The sequence below is a fragment of the Blennius ocellaris genome, assembly GCF_963422515.1.
Source record: "Blennius ocellaris genome assembly, chromosome: 17".
Lineage (NCBI taxonomy): Eukaryota > Metazoa > Chordata > Actinopteri > Blenniiformes > Blenniidae > Blennius > Blennius ocellaris.
This window is the reverse complement of record NC_137666.1, coordinates 172340-191372: the sequence shown is the minus strand read 5'-3', so window position 1 is coordinate 191372 and position 19033 is coordinate 172340. Positions and strand designations below refer to the sequence as shown.

The window sequence follows — 19033 nt, the reverse complement described above, 5'->3', positions numbered from 1 at the left end:
AACACCTGAAAATGGTACAAAAACGGAAAAACAGGCTTTTTTAAATGCCTAATTTCCAACAGTCGCAATAAAGGTATAACATTTAAAATAGATGAAAACACTAAAGGAGAGCCTCAAATAAAAAAAACAACCCAAAAAGGCTTAATTTTTTGTTAACATGATTTTAAAAAAGTTTCTCCAGTAGAAAAATCGAAACAGTTTGAGGCTCATGAAGGTTGCAGACGCTGCTTTACTCCAGATTTACAGGTTGCCATAACGACTGCGTGACAGTGTGGAGCAAGCCAGATAAGCAAATCTGGAGTTTATGAAATTAATTGCAGTTCCCCAGTGTGGCCACCAGAGGGCGACCCGAGCACCTATCTAAGCATTACATTGCGACAGAACCAATCAAGTTGCATAAATCTAATTAAACCGCATTTCCCCCCCAAAACTAAGCTTAACCCAAAAAATATCCTAACAAAATGCAGTTATAATCTTCGTGTAGCTCCGATGCTAATGCTAATCCGCTGCGAAAAACACCACTGATCTCCGGGGTCGTTCAGACGCGTTGAAAAATAAAAGAAATCAGTGTTTTAATTCATCTTTTTATGCACAATTTATCCCCATTTGTGCATAAGATCGTTTCAAAAATGCCACCAGGTGAGGAAAAAAGAAAAAAAAAAAATCTACCGGAAAATACAGAAAAAAGATTTTATTTTGAAATAAAAACGGTTTTCCCCGGTAAAATATTTACAAAAAAATAAACAAAAACAAGCTATATATAAAAAAAGAACATTCCATCCGCTGAGCCAGTTCATGATTTCAGTCCCAGAATGCATCATTCACACAGGTGAGAAGTGGGCGGAGTCCAGGGTCGCATGTCAGTCCGACTCCTCTTTTACTTTCTTCTTCTTTTTCTTCTTCTTGGCACTTTCTCCACCCTGCAGACACAAACTCTCTTTAGACCAACATGAAATAAACATCTCTACTATTTTTTTATATACAAGAATTCCAGTACGGCTAAAAATAGCTGAGCAAAGAGCAGCTGAACTGACAAATACAGCAATTAGTTTATTTCTTTTTTTTAATAAAGCTAAAACCAAAATTAAAAATCTAAAACACCCGAAAATGGGCCAAAAAATGGAAAAAACAGCTTTTTTAAACGCTTAATTTTCAAGTCACAAAAAAAAATTAAACATTTAAAATAGACGAAAAGACTAAAGTATAGCCTCAAATAAAAAAAAACAAAACCCAAAAAGGCTTAATTATATTAAAATTATATTTAAAAAAGTTTCTCCAGTAGAAAAATTAAAAATCAAAACCGTTCGCGGCTCATGAAGGTTGCCTACGCTGCTTTACTCCAGATCTACAAGTTGCCGTGACGACGACCGCGTGACATCAGAAACCCCACCTCTGCTGCAGGCTCCGCCCCCGTGTCGTCTGGCTCCGCCCCCGTGTCGTTTGCCCCCTCCGCCGCTTCCTCCTCCACCTTTATCCTCTTCTCTTTCTTCTTTTTCTTCTTCTTCACCTCCTCTGCCGGCGCCGCCTCCGCGTCTCCGTCGCTGTCCGCCCGCTTCCTCTGCAGGTCAAAGGTCACCGTCAGTCACAGGTGTGTGTGTGTGTGCGTCACATCACACACACACACCTGGTCAGAGTCTCACCTTTGCCGGTGCTTCAGCCGCCGCCTCGTCCTTCACCGCCGCGGCGCTGCCAAAGAGAACGGAGAAAAAAGTCATTTTAAAACACTAATCGAAGAGATCGATGATGTCACAGCTCGCCGTCTCCTCGCCAACGCACCTGTAGTCCACGTACTCCTCGCTCCAGTTGGCCGGCGTGCTGCCGTTGGGCTTGCCGTGTTTGTCCAGGAGCCCCTTCTGGATCATCTTCTTCTTCTGCGTCGCCTGAGAACCCAACGTCACGTCAGCAAAGAAAACAGGAAGTGACGTCGTGACGCGTCGCTTCCTGTCGCGCGCCGCCTCACCTTGGGGCCCAGCCCCCACTTCCGGGGATACGTGTCCCTCTCCATGATCACCCGCTTGATCTTGGCCACCACGCCGTGGTCGCAGGTGGAGATGACGGCGGTGGTCATCAGGGCCACGGCTGCAGGGGGTCAAGAGGTCACGCGTCGGTTAAATCGGCCAATCGGGAGGCGCCGGACGCCGTCGCCGTGGGAACGGGACCGGAGCCATCAGACAAGGGTGATAGATAGCGAGTCACCACGGCCCGAAAGCTGCTGACGCTAACTCCTGTCATCATGTGGCTCCAGGCCCCGCCCCCTCCCCTCCCCCGCCCCGCTCACCTGTGCAGATGGCCTCGCCTTTGGTCGTTATGACGACGATGTCCTGGTTCATCTCGATGCCGTCCTCGTAGCGGAGCACGCCCGGCAGCATGATCTTGGCGCCGTAGCAGATGGCGTTCACCTGCGGGACGAAGACGCGCGGCGTTCAAGCTAGCTGCTCGGCGGGACGGCGTCCAACCACCGGGGGGGGGGGGGGGGGGGGGGACTCACCGCGCTGTCCTTCATCACCAGGCGGCGGTGCGACACCAGCAGCTTCTCCAGCGGCAGGATGACGCGCCGCAGGTACGTCTCGTCTTTGTTGTGGTCGAACTGCCACTGGGCGTCCAGCACGTCGTGCATCGTCACCAGGTTGTCCTGAAACGGCCGAGGCGGAGACGTTAGCGGCGGCGGCGGTAGCGACGACGACGATGATGTCGGCAGCGGCGAGGCTCCGCGGTCTGATCACACGTCAGCCACGCGCTCGTACCGCCGCCGCCACTTCCTGTCCCAGAGATCAATTAGCAGAGCCGCACGGCGCAGCAGGCCTGGCACTCAACACTCTGGAGCCGCGCGACCTTCGACCTCTGACCTTTTCTCCCAGGACGCCCGACCGGACCCGCCGCAGCTCCTGCATCTGGCCGCCGACGCCCAGCAGCAGCCCCATGTGGACGCACAGCGTCCGGATGTAGGTCCCCGCCTCACAGCTCACCCAGAAGATCCCTGCAACGCCACGGCGGGTGAGCCGGCGGCGGTGACATCATCGCTGACGTCATCGTCGCCGGGCTCCGCCCCCTTTCCTCACCTAGCCTCCTCTCGGGGTCGTACTCGATCAGCTTGCTCTCGTAGATCGTCCGGACCCTCAGCTGCCGCTTGACGGCGGCGATGAGCGGCGGCCGCTGGAACAGGGCGCCGGTCAGCGTCTCCAGGGCCTGCGGACACAAAGCGGCCAATCAGAGCACAGCACGAGGAGGAAGGGGGGGGGGGGGGGGGGGGTAGGGAGGTCGCCGACCCCGCCCACACTTACCCGGGCCAGGGTGTGCTCGCTCTCTATAGCATTGTGCAGCCGTACAATTCCCACATACTCTTTACCTGCAACACACACAGAGAGTAGTGAGGGGGCCGCTGGGTTTCACTGTCGGGTGGCGCCTGCTAGCTAGCCGGCCGGGCGGGCGGAGACAACGCCGCCGCGCCAGACGACGCAGCAAAATAAAATATAGCCAAACCAACAAACCGGCGCTCTGCTGGGACTTGACGAGCCGCGTGGCGCGGTCCACGCACACGATCAGGCAGCCGGTGACTTTGGGGTCGAGGGTCCCGCTGTGGCCCGTCTTGTCCACCCGCAGGATGCGGCGGATCCACGCCACCACCTCGTGGGACGACGGGTTCGCCGGCTTGTCCAGGTTGATGAAGCCGGTCCTAAGGCGGGGGCGGGAGAGGACGACACAGTTCAGCTAGGTTAGCCTAGCTAGGTCAGCTAGGGGCGCTTGGTTAGCCTAGCTAGGTCAGCTAGGGGCGCTTGGTTAGCCTAGCTAGGTCAGCTAGGGGCGCTTGGTTAGCCTAGCTACGTCAGCCAGGGGCGCTAGGTTAGCCTAGCTACGTCAGCCAGGGGCGCTAGGTTAGCCTAGCTACGTCAGCCAGGGGCGCTTGGTTAGCCTAGCTACGTCAGCCAGGGGCGCTTGGTTAGCCTAGCTACGTCAGCCAGGGGCGCTTGGTTAGCCTAGCTACGTCAGCCGGGGGCGCTAGGTTAGCCTAGCTACGTCAGCCGGGGGCGCTAGGTTAGCCTAGCTACGTCAGCCGGGGGCGCTAGGTTAGCCTAGCTACGTCAGCCGGGGGCGCTAGGTTAGCCTAGCTACGTCAGCTGGGGGCGCTTGGTTAGCCTAGCTACGTCAGCTGGGGGCGCTAGGTTAGCCTAGCTACGTCAGCTGGGGGCGCTAGGTTAGCCTAGCTACGTCAGCTGGGGGCGCTAGGTTAGCCTAGCTACGTCAGCTGGGGGCGCTTGGTTAGCCTAGCTACGTCAGCTAGGGGCGCTTGGTTAGCCTAGCTACGTCAGCTAGGGGCGCTTGGTTAGCCTAGCTACGTCAGCCAAGTTAGCCTAGCTACGTCAGCCAAGTTAGCCTAGCTACGTCAGCCAAGTTAGCCTAGCTACGTCAGCCAAGTTAGCCTAGCTACGTCAGCCAAGTTAGCCTAGCTACGTCAGCCAAGTTAGCCTAGCTACGTCAGCTAGGGGCACTTGGTTAGCCTAGCTACGTCAGCCAGGTTAGCCTAGCTACGTCAGCCAGGTTAGCCTAGCTGCGTCAGCCAGGTTAGCCTAGCTGCGTCAGCCAGTTAGCCTAGCTGCGTCAGCCAGGTTAGCCTAGCTGCGTCAGCCAGGTTAGCCTAGCTGCGTCAGCCAGGTTAGCCTAGCTGCGTCAGCCAGGGGCACTAGGTTAGCCTAGCTACGTCAGCTAGGGGCGCTAGGTTAGCCTAGGCGAGGTCCTACCTGACATATTCCTGGATGTTCCTCTTCAGCGGGTTGCTACCATTAGCCAGCGGCGTGTAGTGCGCGGTGCGGACGTTTAGCTTGTCGAAGTTCTGAGGGAGATGAAAGGAAACGCTCGGTTATCGTTGCCGGGGGAAACGCCCGCCGGTCCCTACGCCCCCTACAGGGTCGTGGATCAGGTCAGTAACTCGTCCTGGCGGCCGCCCGCCGACTCGTTTCTCCCCGCGGCGCCGAGGGCCGCCCCGGCAGAACGCCGGGAACGAACGCCAGCGGGGGGGCGCCGCGGACAGGCCCCGCCCACCCAGAACGGGGGGGCGGGATGGGAGCTGCGACGAGGCGGCGGCACTCAGAGAATGGATAAACTGAAATCATCACGTCATGTGACCCCGCAGAGGCGCGTCAACAAACAAACAATCAAAGATGGCGGCGGCGGGCCTCACCTTCAGGAGGAGGGGCCACTGCGACGTGTCCAGAGACGCACTTTAGACTCCGGCTGGATGAAGAAGTTCCCGCTCTCCTGGATTTCCTGGGGGAAGACGGCAGAACATCAAGACCCCCTCCAGGTCTGGACCAGGACCACCTAGCAGTCGTTACACGTTCCGTCCACCGGGGGGGCCAACAAACCGCTACGACGCTGGAATTGGAATTTAACCCCCAGTCACAATTATTTTAACAAACATTAGATTTTAGTCTCACCCCGACTTCATCGTCACTGATTTTCTTCGACTTCTTTTTCTTCTTTGCCGACGACGATACTGGAAGAGACAAAGAAACAAGGTTTCACACCAGCAACCCCCGTTCTGACCAGCAGGAGGAGCTCTTCTGCCCCGATTGTGGCTCAGCAGCCAAATTGTATTTAAGAGTTTGCAGCAACACCGGGTCACGTTTAATCTGAATCAACTATCAACAGGTGAGTGAATCCCCGCAGTGATGTGCTTCTGCGTGGCGCCGCCTAGTGGACGGAAGGTGAACGACACCGCAATCATTTACAACAGTGTTTTTCACCCTCTGGTGTTTCCGTGAGATCTCGTCAGGTGTTCCGGGGGAAATTATCACATTTCACATTTTTTTTCTTAAAATAAAACCTTTGCTCTCACAGCGACAGTGTGTTGCAGAGTAATCCTGTATAAATACTCTTCACCACTAGAGGGCAGCACAGGAACTTTGCCGGTGAAATGTAAAGTGACAGACGTCAGTGTGGTTCATCTCCACCTCCTGCTACCATCTTGTATCAAAGTACTGTGTCAGTGACAGTGATGGAGAAGTTTTTGAAAACCAGGATCTCAGCTCTTCATCCATCAGGTCCAGGTTTCACACTGAGGGAGTCACTATTAAAAAAAGTCCTTGCTTTCTGGATTTACTGGATTCCTGTTGATAAAACTGTGATGAGAATTGCTTTAATGTCTTTGATGACAATGACTTTCATGTCTTTGATGAGAAAGACTTTATATTGTTAATAGAGGCTACAGAGTTTCACATTTCCAGGTGGAGGTGTGACTCAAGATTTTTCCAAAGGAAAAACTGTGTCTTTGCTCAAAAAGGTTGAAAAACACTGGTTTAGGTTTTAGTTTACACGACAGTGATCAGAGACTGAAAACTAAAGAATCAGCCACGAGGGAACGCAGGAGGCAACCACGAACTTATCGTTACGTTTAATGACGTCATGTAGAAAATAATTGCCTTTAAAAATTAAACCCAATCAATCTAAAAAAATGAGGAACAACTTGAGACCTGCAACTATTTTGAAAACTTAAATAGAAAGTAAATGTAAAAACTCATTGCAAGTCGGGGGCATTTAGTGGGGAGCACGTGTTGCTCCTTTTGCCCCCCGGGGGGGGGGGGGGGGGGGGGGGGGGGCAAATCTGTGGGAGCAAAAGTTTACAGTTCTCAATCCCAGAACACCTGCAATTCAATTTGCACGTTTTATAATCTACACGTATGCAACTTAAACTGATTTATTCTGAATTAAATGTGAAACTTTAACGCAAAATAACCTGAACAAAATAAAGATCCACATTAAAGTGCATGGGTCGGATGATCAAGAACGTCGTGAAGAATAAATCCAGTCCTTTAAACACCACTTATTGAGTTTAACAGGAGCGATAATGAGGCTTTAACGTCCCGCTGTCGGCCCACGTGGAGCGACGCGCAGCACGCGGTGGTTAGCACGTCCCGTTAGCAACACTCCCGCTAACGCGTCATTAAAAAAAAAAAACGAAGCCACGCGCGTGACGCGTCCCGCAGCGGGTCCCAGCAAATTATCACCCGTTGCGAGTTTAGAAAACCTCGTGGTTCCCCGATCGACCCGCGTGAAAACTCCACGCGCTTCCAACTTCACACGTGGCTGCGAGCGTGCAGCGTGACGCGCAGGCCGGGAAACGCGCGCACGGCGACAGCGGCGGCGCGCGTGCGCGGCTCCGAATCCGCGCGTTCGAGGGCCGCGCGCGGCTCGCAAAGTCTGCGGACCGCGTCGGTTTTTCTGCGGCTTCGCGTTCCGAGTCGGAGTTGAAGGAAAACCGCGCAGATGAGAACTCACCGTCTGCCTCCGCCATCTTCACCCGAGAGACTGAGCGCAGCGCGCGACGGCCCGCCTCTTCCGGTTCCGACTTCTTCTTCTACGTTTTTTTTACTGCTTCTTCTTCTTCTTCTTCTACTTCTTCTTCGTTTTCTTCTCCAGCGCCTCCAAACACACAGCGACGTTTGTCAGCAGTTTTCTTTGTATTAACTTTAATAGAAACGGGAATAAAAAGTTCCCATTTCCGAGTTTGGTTTTATAAATTACTTCCTGATAGACGGAGTTTATTTTCTTTCCGACCGGTTTTCTGTAGTTTTGACGGTTCAAGACTAATAAACTGCGAGATGCAAATTAAGCTTAAAATGTGTTTGGACAAAGTTGTGTGTGTGTGTGTGTGTGTGTGTGTGTGTGTGTGTGTGTGTGTGTGTGTGTGTGTGTGTGTGTGTGTGTGAGTGTTGCAGTCGGCGTGAATTTTGACCTCTGAAGGCTTCACCTGCTGTCAAGTGCGACTCGTTCATGCTGTAAATCCAATGGCTTCAAAGGTCACACACACACACACACACACACACACACACACACACACACACACACACACACACACACACACACACACACACTGCGAGTGCAGACAGCAGCATCAGATTTTCACCTCTTCACTGTTTCCTGACTGAGGAGACGAACACACACACTTTGAGGAGACAAGCACACACACACACACACACACACTTTGAGGAGACCAACACACACACACACACACACACCCACACACACTTTGAGGAGACCAACACACACACACACTTTAAGGTAAGCAGACGTTTCCTCATTCTCTTTCATTCATCTCCTGCAGGTTGTTGTTCAGTTTCCTCAGACAGACTTCAGCTTAAAATTATTCACACACTCTTATAAGTTTTTTAATTTATATTTTAAAGTTTGGGCAGAAACCTTCACTGTCGAGTCCCGTTGTGCCGTACGATTCTTTTTAAACTTCCTAAATCAAACCAAAGTTCTTAAAAAGAGACTTTTTTTCTGTAAAATAATCAGTTTGGTTGATTGTGTGTTTGTTAGAAATTATAAATTATATAATTGAAAGACCTGATGATCATTTGCCTCCTCAGTGGTTCCATATTTATTAGGATCAGCTGCCGACTCGTCTGGACGTCCAATCAGGAGCTTTTAAGTTCCTAAAACGACGAGTTTTAAGCGACGAGTTCAGACTCAGACCTTCAGATCGTGGAGGAAAAGTTTGTAGAAGACGAGACGAAGGCTTTTCTGAAAGATCTTCTGAGGGACGCGTCGATAAGAATCGACGATCGTTTAATATTAATGAGAATAGCAAAAGGATCTTCTGTCAAAACGTCAACAGGAAGTGAAAGTTAAGCTCCTCTTGGCAGGTTGCCAGACGTTATTACTTGAACATCATTCAATCCGACAAACAACAACAGAAGAAGAAAATGTCATTTCTCCGCTGCTCATCCCTCAAATGCTCGTTTGTCACGAGGCGGGAAAAGATAAACAACTGATCAATAATCAGTCAAACACACGTTGACTCACTTTCCCGGTTTCTTTTATTTAAACTGAAAACTGTTTAAATAAAACACACACATCTGCATGTATGTGACCTGAGAGCAGCAGGTTTTAGAAAAGACGAGGCGACGGAGAGAAGAAGGTGCATAATGCTGAAATAAAAAAAAAAGTGTCGAGGTCAAAAGTCAGTAATTAAGTTGATAAGATCTATAAAGTAGAATCCTTCCTGGACAGTCGTTCAGACTCTAGAAAACTCTGCTCAGGGGAGTTTCTCCGCCTTTCAACCAATATATGGAACTGATGAAGGTCCTGGAGCTGCAGAGGAATTTTTATTGGCGCGCGCGTGTGTGTGTGTGTGTGTGTGTCATAAAAGGAGTTGCTCTGTAATCGCTGATTCAGCGAAGCTCAACCTGACATCAGCTGACGATCTGCAGGAGACGAGAAACGACAGATCAACAAAAGAAAAACAACAAAATCAGTGAAAAAAGAGACAAAACAAATACTTAACTACAAAAAAAACCCCAAAAAACTCCAGAGGCACAAAACAAGCACAAAGAGAAACTAAACGATCACTAAAGGACGATAAAAGCTCGAGATACAAAACAACCACAAAAAGATAGAAAACAAAACACAAAACAAGCAGAAAGAGTCAAAAGCACCAGGAAAAGTGTGTTTGGATGTTTGGTCTTGACGTTTTGTGGTTGATGCTCGTTAACCAATGAGGCGCCGGCGTGTTCAGCCAATCAGGATGGAGGCTGAGGAGGACGGGGCGGGGCGAGTCCGGGAGCTGCAGGAGCAGCGGATGACGGTCCAGAAGAAAACCTTCACCAAGTGGATGAACAGCGTCTTCACCAAGAACGGGGTGCGTGTCCTCCTGGGACCGGGTCTGGGGTCGGGTCTGGGACCGGGTCTGGGACTGGGTCTGGGGTCGGGTCTGGGACCGGGTCTGGGACCGGGTCTGGGGTCGGGTCTGGGACTGGGTCTGGGACCGGGTCTGGGATCAGGTCTGGGACTGGGTCTAGGACTGGGTCTGGGATCAGGTCTGGGATTATGTCCATTTCCACGAAAGCATTCCCATGGAAAGTTTTTGAAAAGTTTCACTTCAGTGATGGTCAGAAAGAAAGAAAGAAGGAAAGAAAGAAAGGAGGAAAGAAAGAAAGAAGGAAAGAAGGATGGACAGAAAGAAAGAAAGGAGGAAAGAAGGAAAGAAAGGAAGGATGGACGGAAAGAAAGAAAGAAGGAAAGAAAGAAAGAAGGATGGATGGAAAGAAAGAAAGACAGAAAGGAGGAAAGAAGGATGGAAGGAAAGAAAGAAAGAAAGAAGGATGGAAGGAAAGACAGAAAGAAAAAAGACAGAAAGAAAGAAAGAAGGATGGAAAGAAGAATGGAAGGAAAGAAAGAAAGAGAGAAAGAAGGATGGAAGGAAGGAAAGAAAGAAAGAAAGAAAGAAGGATGGAAGGAAGGAAAGAAAGAAAGAAGTCTGTCTCCTGATGGTTCAGTTTGAAGAGTCGGTTGTAAAACTCGATTCGTTCATGAGCAACACGCTCCTGGTGCCCCTTCAAGGCAGAAATCCAAGATGGCCGCCGGCTTTGGTTTATGTCCACTAGAGGTCACTGTACGACCAGAGAAAAACCTAGATTGCGAGTTTAGTTGATGAAACAAGAGAAAGAATCTGCTGTTGGAACCTGGACTCCAGGAAGAGTCTGATCCAGGTCTAATGAGTCAGAGCGCCCCCTGCAGGAGGCCGTGGAGCTGAAGGACGTCTACACGGAGCTGAAGACCGGCGTGGCTCTGATCCGCCTGCTGGAGCTCATCGCCAAGGTGACGCTGACTCCGCCCAGCCGCGGCCGCCTCCGTGTCCACTTCCTGGAGAACAACAGCATCGCCATCAACTTCCTGAAGACCAAGGTCAGTCCTGGAAAAGGTGGGGTGGGGGGGTCCGGGGGGGGGGGTGAGAGGGGTGTCTGTTCGGCTCACCGTCCTGCTGCCGTCCTCGCCGTCAGATCCGGGTGGATCTGATTGGTCCAGAGAACGTGGTGGACGGCGACCGGACGCTCATCTTGGGTCTGCTGTGGATCATCATCCTCCGGTTCCAGATCGGACCCATCAGCCTGGAGGAGGTAGGGAAAACAAGCGCACCCTCGCCACGCGCTCACCTGCTCGCTCTGGAGACCAAACGCCACCTCCTCCTCCTCCTCCTCCTCCTCCTCCTCCTCCTCCCCAGGCCGGGGGCGGGGCCAGTGTGGCTCGCCGCTCGGCGAAGGAGGCGCTGCTGATCTGGTGTCAGATGAAGACGTCGGGCTACGACGGCGTCAACGTTCAGGACTTCTCGTCCAGCTGGAGGGACGGACTCGCCTTCAACGCCCTCATCCACGCTCACCGGTGACACACACACACACACACACACACACACACACACACACACACACACACACACACACACACACACACACACACAGTTGGAATGGCTCCAGTCCAGCAGGGGGCGATAAAACCCACCAAACAACACTGACTTCATCATGGTGACGGAAGGTCGACTTCCTGGTTTGAGTGTGAACATCCGGAAGGTTCCTCATGTTCCTGACGGTTCCTGGTAGATGTGGAATGTTCCTACCATACTTCCTTCCAGCGTGGTTCTCGGTACCTGGAACCAGGTCCTACCTCGGTTCTCGGTACCTGGAACCAGGTCCTACCACGATACCTGGAACCAGGTCCTCCCTCTGTTCTCGGTACCTGGAACCAGGTCCTACCACGATACCTGGAACCAGGTCCTACCTCTGTTCTCGGTACCTGTAACCAGGTCCTACCACGATACCTGGAACCAAGTCCTACCTCGGTTCTCGGTACCTGGAACCAGGTCCTACCATGATACCTGGAACCAGGTCCTACCACGGTACCTGGAACCAGGTCCTACCTCGGTTCTCGGTACCTGGAACCAGGTCCTACCATGATACCTGGAACCAGGTCCTACCACGGTACCTGGAACCAGGTCCTACCATGATACCTGGAACCAGGTCCTACCGTGGTTCTCGGTGCCTGCAACCAGGTCCTACTGCGGTTCATGGTACCTGGAGCCAGGTCCTACCACGGTTTTTGGTACCTGGAACCAGGTCCGACTGCGGTTCTCGGTACCTGGAACCAGGTCCTACCACGATACCTGGAACCAGGTCCTACCACGGTTCCCGGTACCCGAGGAAAGTTCCTGAGATGGAGAGAACTTCGGGTTCCTGGTACTTGAAGAAAGTTCCTTCGACGCTCACCTGGCTCACCTGTTCCCCGCCTCCCAGCCCCGACCTGTTTGATTACTGGCGTCTCCGTGGCGACGAGCCGAGGCGCAGCCTGGAGCACGCCTTCGCCACGGCGGAGCGCGAGTTCGGCATCATGCAGCTGCTGGAGGTGGACGACGTGCTGGTTCCCCATCCCGACGAGAAGTCCATCATGACCTACGTGTCCCTGTACTACCACTACTTCTCCAGGATGAAGCAAGGCCAGACCACCAAGAAGAGGCTGGCCAAGGTGCACACACACACACACACACACACACACACACACACACACACACACACACACACACACACACACACACACACACACACACACACACACACACCACCAGCACAGGCTCCTGGGAATTACTGATATTCTGGCCCCCTGCTGGCCACTCTGTGTACTGCAGCAGTCTGATTACCAGCAGCAGAGTTCAGGTGGGGGATTACTGTTGGATTACTGAATGACACTGTGTGTGTGTGTGTGTGTGTGTGTGTGTGTGTGTGTGTGTGTGTGTGTGTGTGTGTGTGTGTGTGTGTGTGTGAGACGATGAGCCGCTGATTCTCGACTTGACTGACCCTTAAAATCCTGTGGGCGGGGCGCTAAAATTATCTCGCACACACACACACACACACACACACACACACACACACACACACACACACACACACACACACACACACACACACGTGTATCTCCTAGTTTAATTTGATGAAATTTTAAGTTTTACTAGGAAGCTGCTGGTTGTTGTTGTTGTTGTTGTTGTTGTTGTCATTGGGTGACGTCTCTCGTCCAGTCGGTCAGTTGTAGACTGTTGTTGTTGTTGTTGTTGTTGTTGTTGACGTCATCGTCGTCTGTGAGATTTGCGGTTTGCCTGTCGGTGTGTTTCATCCTGAAGGCCCCCTGCTGTGAGGTTCAGGAGGGTGTGTGTGTGTGTGTGTGTGTGTGTGTGTGTGTGTGTGTGTGTGTGTGTGTGTGTGTGTGTGTGTGTGTGTGTGTGTGTGTGTGTGTGTGTGTGTGTGTGTGTGTGTGTGTGTGTGTGTGTGTGTGTGTGTGTGTCGGAGGCCGTCTCAGTGTTGTGTGGCTGCAGACGCAGCGCCGGCGGCGTTCGTCCGGCCGCCGCCTCCACCAGGTTCGTCTCCTTCCATTGAAGCAGAATTAAAAACTCTTTAAAAAAAAAAATAAAAAAATAATTCATCCTGTCGTTTTATTCACTCGTTTCTCCGGCGTCAGACGCCGAAACCGTCGACTTTGGATCATAAACGTGTTTTCTCTTTACAGCGACGCTTTTATTTTGGTTGCAAAGGAAGAGAACAGAGGAGAAAATCACCTGAACCTAAACTTGATCAACGGGAAAATACAGAGCGATTTTTATTTGTTTTTTAAAGTCTAAAGTAGAAATATTGTCAAAGTTCTATGATGGAAATCACTCATTGAATTATCGTCTATGTTTACTAATATTCAGACAAAACCTGCATCTAAATGTTGGATTTTAATTATGATTAGTTTGGCTATTTATAAATTAAATAATATGAAAAAAAAATGCTAATTTATAAAAAGAAAATAGATTTTAAAGGGTGAAATGAAGAATTTAGTTTAAAGTCCAGAATACAGACGTTGTTTATCGTTTCTTAACGGAAACTTAATTAACTTCAGTATGAATGTCAGGAAAAACTTCTGGAGTCTTGTTTTGTTGTTGTTGTTGTTGTTGTTGTTTCCTGCAGAGCCGCTCAGTCAACAGCCACGTGACTAAAGGGTTCCCTGAGGGACGCCGCCTCTGACTGAAGCACTTCCTGTCTCCTCCTCAGATCGTCGGTCTGCTGATGCAGCTCGCCGCCATGAAGCTGCAGTACGAAGGTCTGGTGACCAACCTGCTGGTCTGGATCGCCTCCAAGGTCACACGTCAAACATTTATACACTTTACACGTCTTTTTACACGTTTCACTGTAGTTCTGCACCAGGAAGTTTAATTAACATGGACTTTATGTTGGAACTGCAGTAATTATGTGTCTTAATCCCTGAAGACCAGGTCACAGAGGCATTTTATACCTCATCGCCTACTAGTACTAGTAATACTGCTAGTGCTACTACTACTACTACTACTACTAGTAGTGCTAGTACTGACGGCATGGTGTGACGGTGATGGTGATGGTGTGATGATGACAGTGACGGTGTGGTGTAATGGTAACTGCGACGTCGTGGTGTGACAGTGAAGGTGACGTCGTGGTGTGACGGTGACGTCGTGGTGTGACAGCGTGGTGTGACGTGACGGTGACGGTGATGGTGTGGTGTGATGGGGACGGTGACGGCGTGGTGTGACTGTGACGGTGACAGTGACAGTGTGGTGTGACAGTCACGTCGTGGTGTGACGACGACGGTGACGGCGTGGTGTGACGGTGACGGTGACAGTGACGGTGACAGTGACAGTGACAGTGTGGTGTGACAGTGACATCGTGGTGTGACGGCGTGGTGTGACGGTGACGGTGACGGTGTGGTGTGACTGTGACGGTGACGGTGTGGTGTGATGATGACAGTGACTGTGACGGTGACGGTGTGGTGTGATGATGACAGTGACGGTGACGGTGACGGCGTGGTGTGACGGTGACGGTGACGGTGACGGTGTGATGATGACAGTGACGGTGACGGTGTGGTGTGACTGTGACGGTGACGGTGTGGTGTGATGATGACAGTGACGGTGATGGTGACGGTGTGGTGTGACGGTGACGGCGTGGTGTGACTGTGACGGTGTGGTGTGATGATGACGGTGATGGTGACGGCGTGGTGTGACTGTGACGGTAACGGTGTGGTGTGATGTGACGGTGACGGTGATGGTGACGGCGTGGTGTGACGGTGACGGTGACGGTGTGGTGTGACGGTGACGGTGTTCCTCAGGTGGAGCAGCTGAACAACAGAAGGTTCCCCAACTCCCTGAGGGAGATGCAGACGCTGGTGACGGACTTCAAGACGTACCGGACGGTGGAGAAACCCCCCAAATACCAGGTCAGACCCCCCCTTACCCCCGCCTCCCCTCCCCTCCCCCCCCTCCCCCAGACACCTGACGCCTGTCTCACCCCCCCAGGAGCGCGGCGCCATTGAAGCTCACCTGTTCAGCCTGAAGACGCAGCTGGCGGCCAACAACCAGCGGGCGTACAACCCCCCCGAGGGTAACGGCCCCACACCGGAACAACCATTGTAGAGGATTTTACACCAGAAGCTTTGATTAAAATTGGCTTCATGTTGAGATCGTAGACATTTTATCTGGTCGTCGTTTGGTTTTTGTGAAAAAATATCAACATTTCTGACAAAGAAAAAAACCCTACAATTCTGAATGTATGGAACTCTGGGACCCCCCAGGGTGAAATTAGACGACATGTGGACCCGAACTAAAACGTGTTTGATGCTCCCGTCTTAAAATATCAGTTAAAATAATCTTTAGTTTGATTCTAACTGCAGACGTGTCGTTAAAATTAATTCCATCATTTCCTCCTCTTGGTCCCGTTGGTCAGAAACCTTGTATTGAGATAGAAATACAAGGTGTGGGAGGAGTCAAAAAGGGGGAGGAGCCTCCCTTGATTGTGATTGGCTGAACCCCTGATGACACTTTATAGGGTTTTGATTTCTGATTGGCCGCTTGGAGCAACACACTTTTTAAAACCTGGAACAAGAAATGACATTTCCTGGCTGAAGCCTTCCTGCGGCTCGACTTTAATGAAATAAAGTGAGGTACCTGTCGTGTTCAGGTAAAACTCTGCGCGACGTGGAGAAGAGCTGGGTTCTCCTGGAGAGGGCGGAGCACGAGCGAGAGCGCGCCCTGCAGGGGGCGCTGCTGCGCCTGGAGAGCCTGGAGCAGCTGGCCCAGAAGTTCAGCAGGAAGGTAAGGACTCGCCGGAGCGTCTCCAGGCCGTCCCGGACCCCCCGCCTGCCACTCACCCCCTCCCTACCCCTCTGTCACCCCCCCCCCCCCCCCCCCCCCCCCAGGCGTCCCTGAGGGAGGGCTACCTGGAGGACACCCTGCGTCTCATCCGCAGGCAGGACGTCCGCGCCCTGTCCACGCTGGAGGAGGCGCAGGCGGCCGGGCGGCGGCTGGAGGCGCTGTCCACCGACGCCCTGGCCCGGGGGCCGCGCTTCGCCGCCCTCAGGGACATGGCGGAGTCCATCCGGGGGGGGGGCTACCACAGCAAGGACCAGGTCGCCAGGCGGTGAGGGGAGACACTGCGACCTTCGTCTCTTCTCTTTAGATTTGTGTTCACAACTCGTCACCATGTGACCCCCCCTCCACCCCCCCCACCCCCCCCCCCCCAGGGAGCAGAGCATCAGCGGGCGATGGCGGGACCTCCTGCTGCAGCTGCAGGAGCAGCAGGGGCTGCTGGGTAACGTGGTGGAAACCCTGGGCATCCTGCGAGACGTGGAGCTGGTGTCTCTGGAGCTGAAGGAGCTGCAGGTGAGTGGAGACGGAGACGGAGACGGAGACGGAGACGGAGACGCCAGGAGGACGAGCTGAGTCTTTGTGTGTCCTCAGACTCAGGCGGGCTCCTCCGAGGTCGGGCGGCAGCTGGCGGAGGCGGAGTCTCTGCTGCAGAAACAAGACCTGCTGGAGGCGCAGATCTCCGGCCACGGGGAAACCGTCAGCTCCATCAGCAGCGCCGCGCTCAAGGTGGGCCTCCATCCTCGGTGGGGGAGGGAGGGAGGGGGGGGGTGAGGGGGGTCCCTGACTCTGAATCCCTGTGTTTGTGTCCTCAGGGGAAGTTCAGGGACGTCCAGCAGGTCCAGAGCCGAGTGCGAGCGCTGGACGCTCAGTACCGCTCGCTGGTGTCGCTCAGCAGCAGCAGGTCCTGCCTCCTTCACACCCCCACCCCCCCCCCCCCACGTGTTTTTAGTCTGTACGTTGTCCTGGCGACGCCACGGCCGCCATGTTTTTTTCTGAAGACGTGGGGGGGAGGGGCCGGCGAGAGCGGGGGTGGCAGTACGAGGTGTAAGTTCGCGGGCCGCGCGCCACGCCTGGCCGCGAGCGGTTGCGTTGCACACGTAGTAAGTGAGTCGTACGTCCTTACAACGTACGGTCTCCGTGGGATTGTCACGCTACCGTACGGCGGCCTGGCTGCTGCCTCCAGGTGGCGCCACATCCGAGGGTTCTCAGGGTTGCCAGGTATGACTCGGTGCTTCGGTGTTTTCAGCACAAACCGTGTAAAAAAACCACATTTCAGTGGTAGGAATCCTGTCAAACCGGCAAACGGCATGTTTAAGGACACAAAATAAACTCGTAGGAGAATTTATCTCGCCAATCGGGGGAGACCTGCCATATCTGGCAACCCACCGGGTCCCGACCTTCTGCCCAACGTAGACGACGCTCACATGGCGGTACGGCGGTCTGTGAGCGACGCCCCTCACCCGCTCTGCTCTGCTCCGTCAGGAGGAAGCAGCTGGAGGCCCAGCTCCGCCTCTTTGAGTTCTTCCACGACTGCGAGGATCTGGAGGCGTGGCTCCACGAGCGCCGGCTGAAGCTGCAGACCGCCGGACTGGGCCGGGACCTGAACCACGTCCAGCTGGCGCAGCACAAGCACAAGGTGGGTCTTGGAGCGCGCCGTCGCGTTTCACCTTGAGCGACCTCGCCTGACGTGACCGGCGTCCCGGCAGGCGTTGGAGGCGGAGCTCCAGGCCCGGGAGTCTCTGTACCGCGGCGTCCTGAGCCGGGGCCAGGACCTGCAGGCCCGGCAGGACCAGGCCGCCCAGAGAGCCGTCCTCAAGTGGCTCCGGAGCCTGAAGAAGCAGTGGGGCGTCCTGGGCGAGGAGGCCGCCGCCCGCCGCCGCCGCCTGCAGGCCGCCGCCGCCATCAAGCAGGTGAGAGGCGAGGAAGACGTGGAGACCGACCCCGGGTGGGGGGAGGGGCGGTTGGCCGGTCCTCCTCCTCCGGTGGGAGTTAAGCTCCTCCTCCTCCCTCCAGTACTTTGCGGACGCGGCCGAGGCGAGCTCCTGGCTGGACGACAGGAAGCCGCTGCTGACCGCCGACGACCACGGGAAGGACGAGTCCGGCACGGCGCTGCTGCTGCAGCGCCACCTGCGCCTGGAGAAGGAGATGGCGGCGTACGGCGCCGACTTGAAGCGGCTGGGTGAGCAGGCGAGGAGCGCGGCGCAGCTGACGGCTCAGACGGTGAGTCCCCCCCCCCCCCCCCCGCCGACCGCTGGCGCCGTCTGGGACGCCGTTCCGACTGACGCCATCCGTCCTGCAGGCGGAGCCGCAGAGCGGCGGCGTGGGCCGACGCAGCGACTCCGACTCTTCCTCCTCCGATGACGAGGAAGAACAGCAGGAGGGGAAGGGGGCGGGGCCACCGGGGAGGAGCAGGCCAAGCTCCGCCCCTCACAGCGAGGAGACCAGAGCTAAAGTGCGCTTCAGATACAGCCGAGGTAACCCGCGCTAATGCTAACGTCACTCCAAGCTTGTACTCCATTAGTTACTAGTTACTTCTGTGGAAAGTTGTTGACTTTATTGATTTATTTGGTTGAAATTTGCAAAAAAGTGACTCTTTTGCTGGTGGAAGTTTCTCGCCTGTCGGTTCTGAAAAGTTTCTGCTCCGGGTTCCAGGTCCGTTCCCGTGGGACCGCAGCGAAGTGGTGACGGTGGTCGGCGGCGAGTCCGACTCCGACCGGGTTTCGGCCCGAGACGCCCGGGGGAACCAGCAGCTCATCCCCAAAACCTACCTGACCCTGCTGTCGGTACGATTCCCTCGGGGCCTCGTGTTCGGCTCCCGATTACCGGAGATGTAAACCAGTAGATCAGTGTTTTTCAACCTTTTAGAGCCGAGACACACTTTTTTCTTTGGAAACATCTGGAGTCACACCTCCACCTGAAAATGTTAGAATTTAAACTCTGTAGCCTCTATTAACAATATAAAGTCTTTGTCATCAAAGTTTTATCAACAGGAATCCAGTAAATCCAGAAAGCAAGGACTTTTTTTAATAGTGCCTCCCTCAGTGTGAAACCTGGACCTGATGG

General features: G+C 53.5%; 2 protein-coding genes across 2 annotated transcripts in view; one reads left to right on the top strand and one right to left on the bottom strand.

Moving 5' to 3' along the window:
* Positions 1–676: 676 nt before the first annotated feature.
* Positions 677–7288, bottom strand: dkc1 (dyskeratosis congenita 1, dyskerin; the record flags this gene model as incomplete). Its single annotated transcript, XM_080512555.1, is given in 16 exon segments — positions 677–920; positions 1391–1558; positions 1641–1686; positions 1777–1880; positions 1961–2079; positions 2279–2399; positions 2489–2632; positions 2847–2977; positions 3060–3186; positions 3282–3346; positions 3489–3673; positions 4737–4828; positions 5177–5214; positions 5217–5262; positions 5433–5491; positions 7273–7288. Coding segments are annotated over 16 exon segments (1521 nt in total). The 3' UTR covers positions 677–860.
* A 2235-nt stretch (positions 7289–9523) lies between these two features.
* The window catches only part of sptbn5 (spectrin, beta, non-erythrocytic 5), a gene marked incomplete at both ends in the record, with an annotated part of 19657 nt that continues 10147 nt past the window's right edge, over positions 9524–19033 (top strand). Inside the window, 18 exons of the mRNA XM_080512554.1 lie at positions 9524–9637; positions 10516–10683; positions 10779–10895; positions 11009–11157; positions 12063–12291; positions 13851–13937; positions 14935–15042; positions 15122–15206; positions 15783–15916; positions 16021–16241; positions 16345–16483; positions 16562–16696; positions 16783–16871; positions 17453–17606; positions 17677–17880; positions 17984–18190; positions 18270–18444; positions 18623–18753. Of these exons, the coding sequence (XP_080368680.1) occupies positions 9524–9637; positions 10516–10683; positions 10779–10895; positions 11009–11157; positions 12063–12291; positions 13851–13937; positions 14935–15042; positions 15122–15206; positions 15783–15916; positions 16021–16241; positions 16345–16483; positions 16562–16696; positions 16783–16871; positions 17453–17606; positions 17677–17880; positions 17984–18190; positions 18270–18444; positions 18623–18753 (2646 nt within the window). The remainder of the gene's footprint in view (positions 9638–10515; positions 10684–10778; positions 10896–11008; positions 11158–12062; positions 12292–13850; positions 13938–14934; positions 15043–15121; positions 15207–15782; positions 15917–16020; positions 16242–16344; positions 16484–16561; positions 16697–16782; positions 16872–17452; positions 17607–17676; positions 17881–17983; positions 18191–18269; positions 18445–18622; positions 18754–19033) is intronic.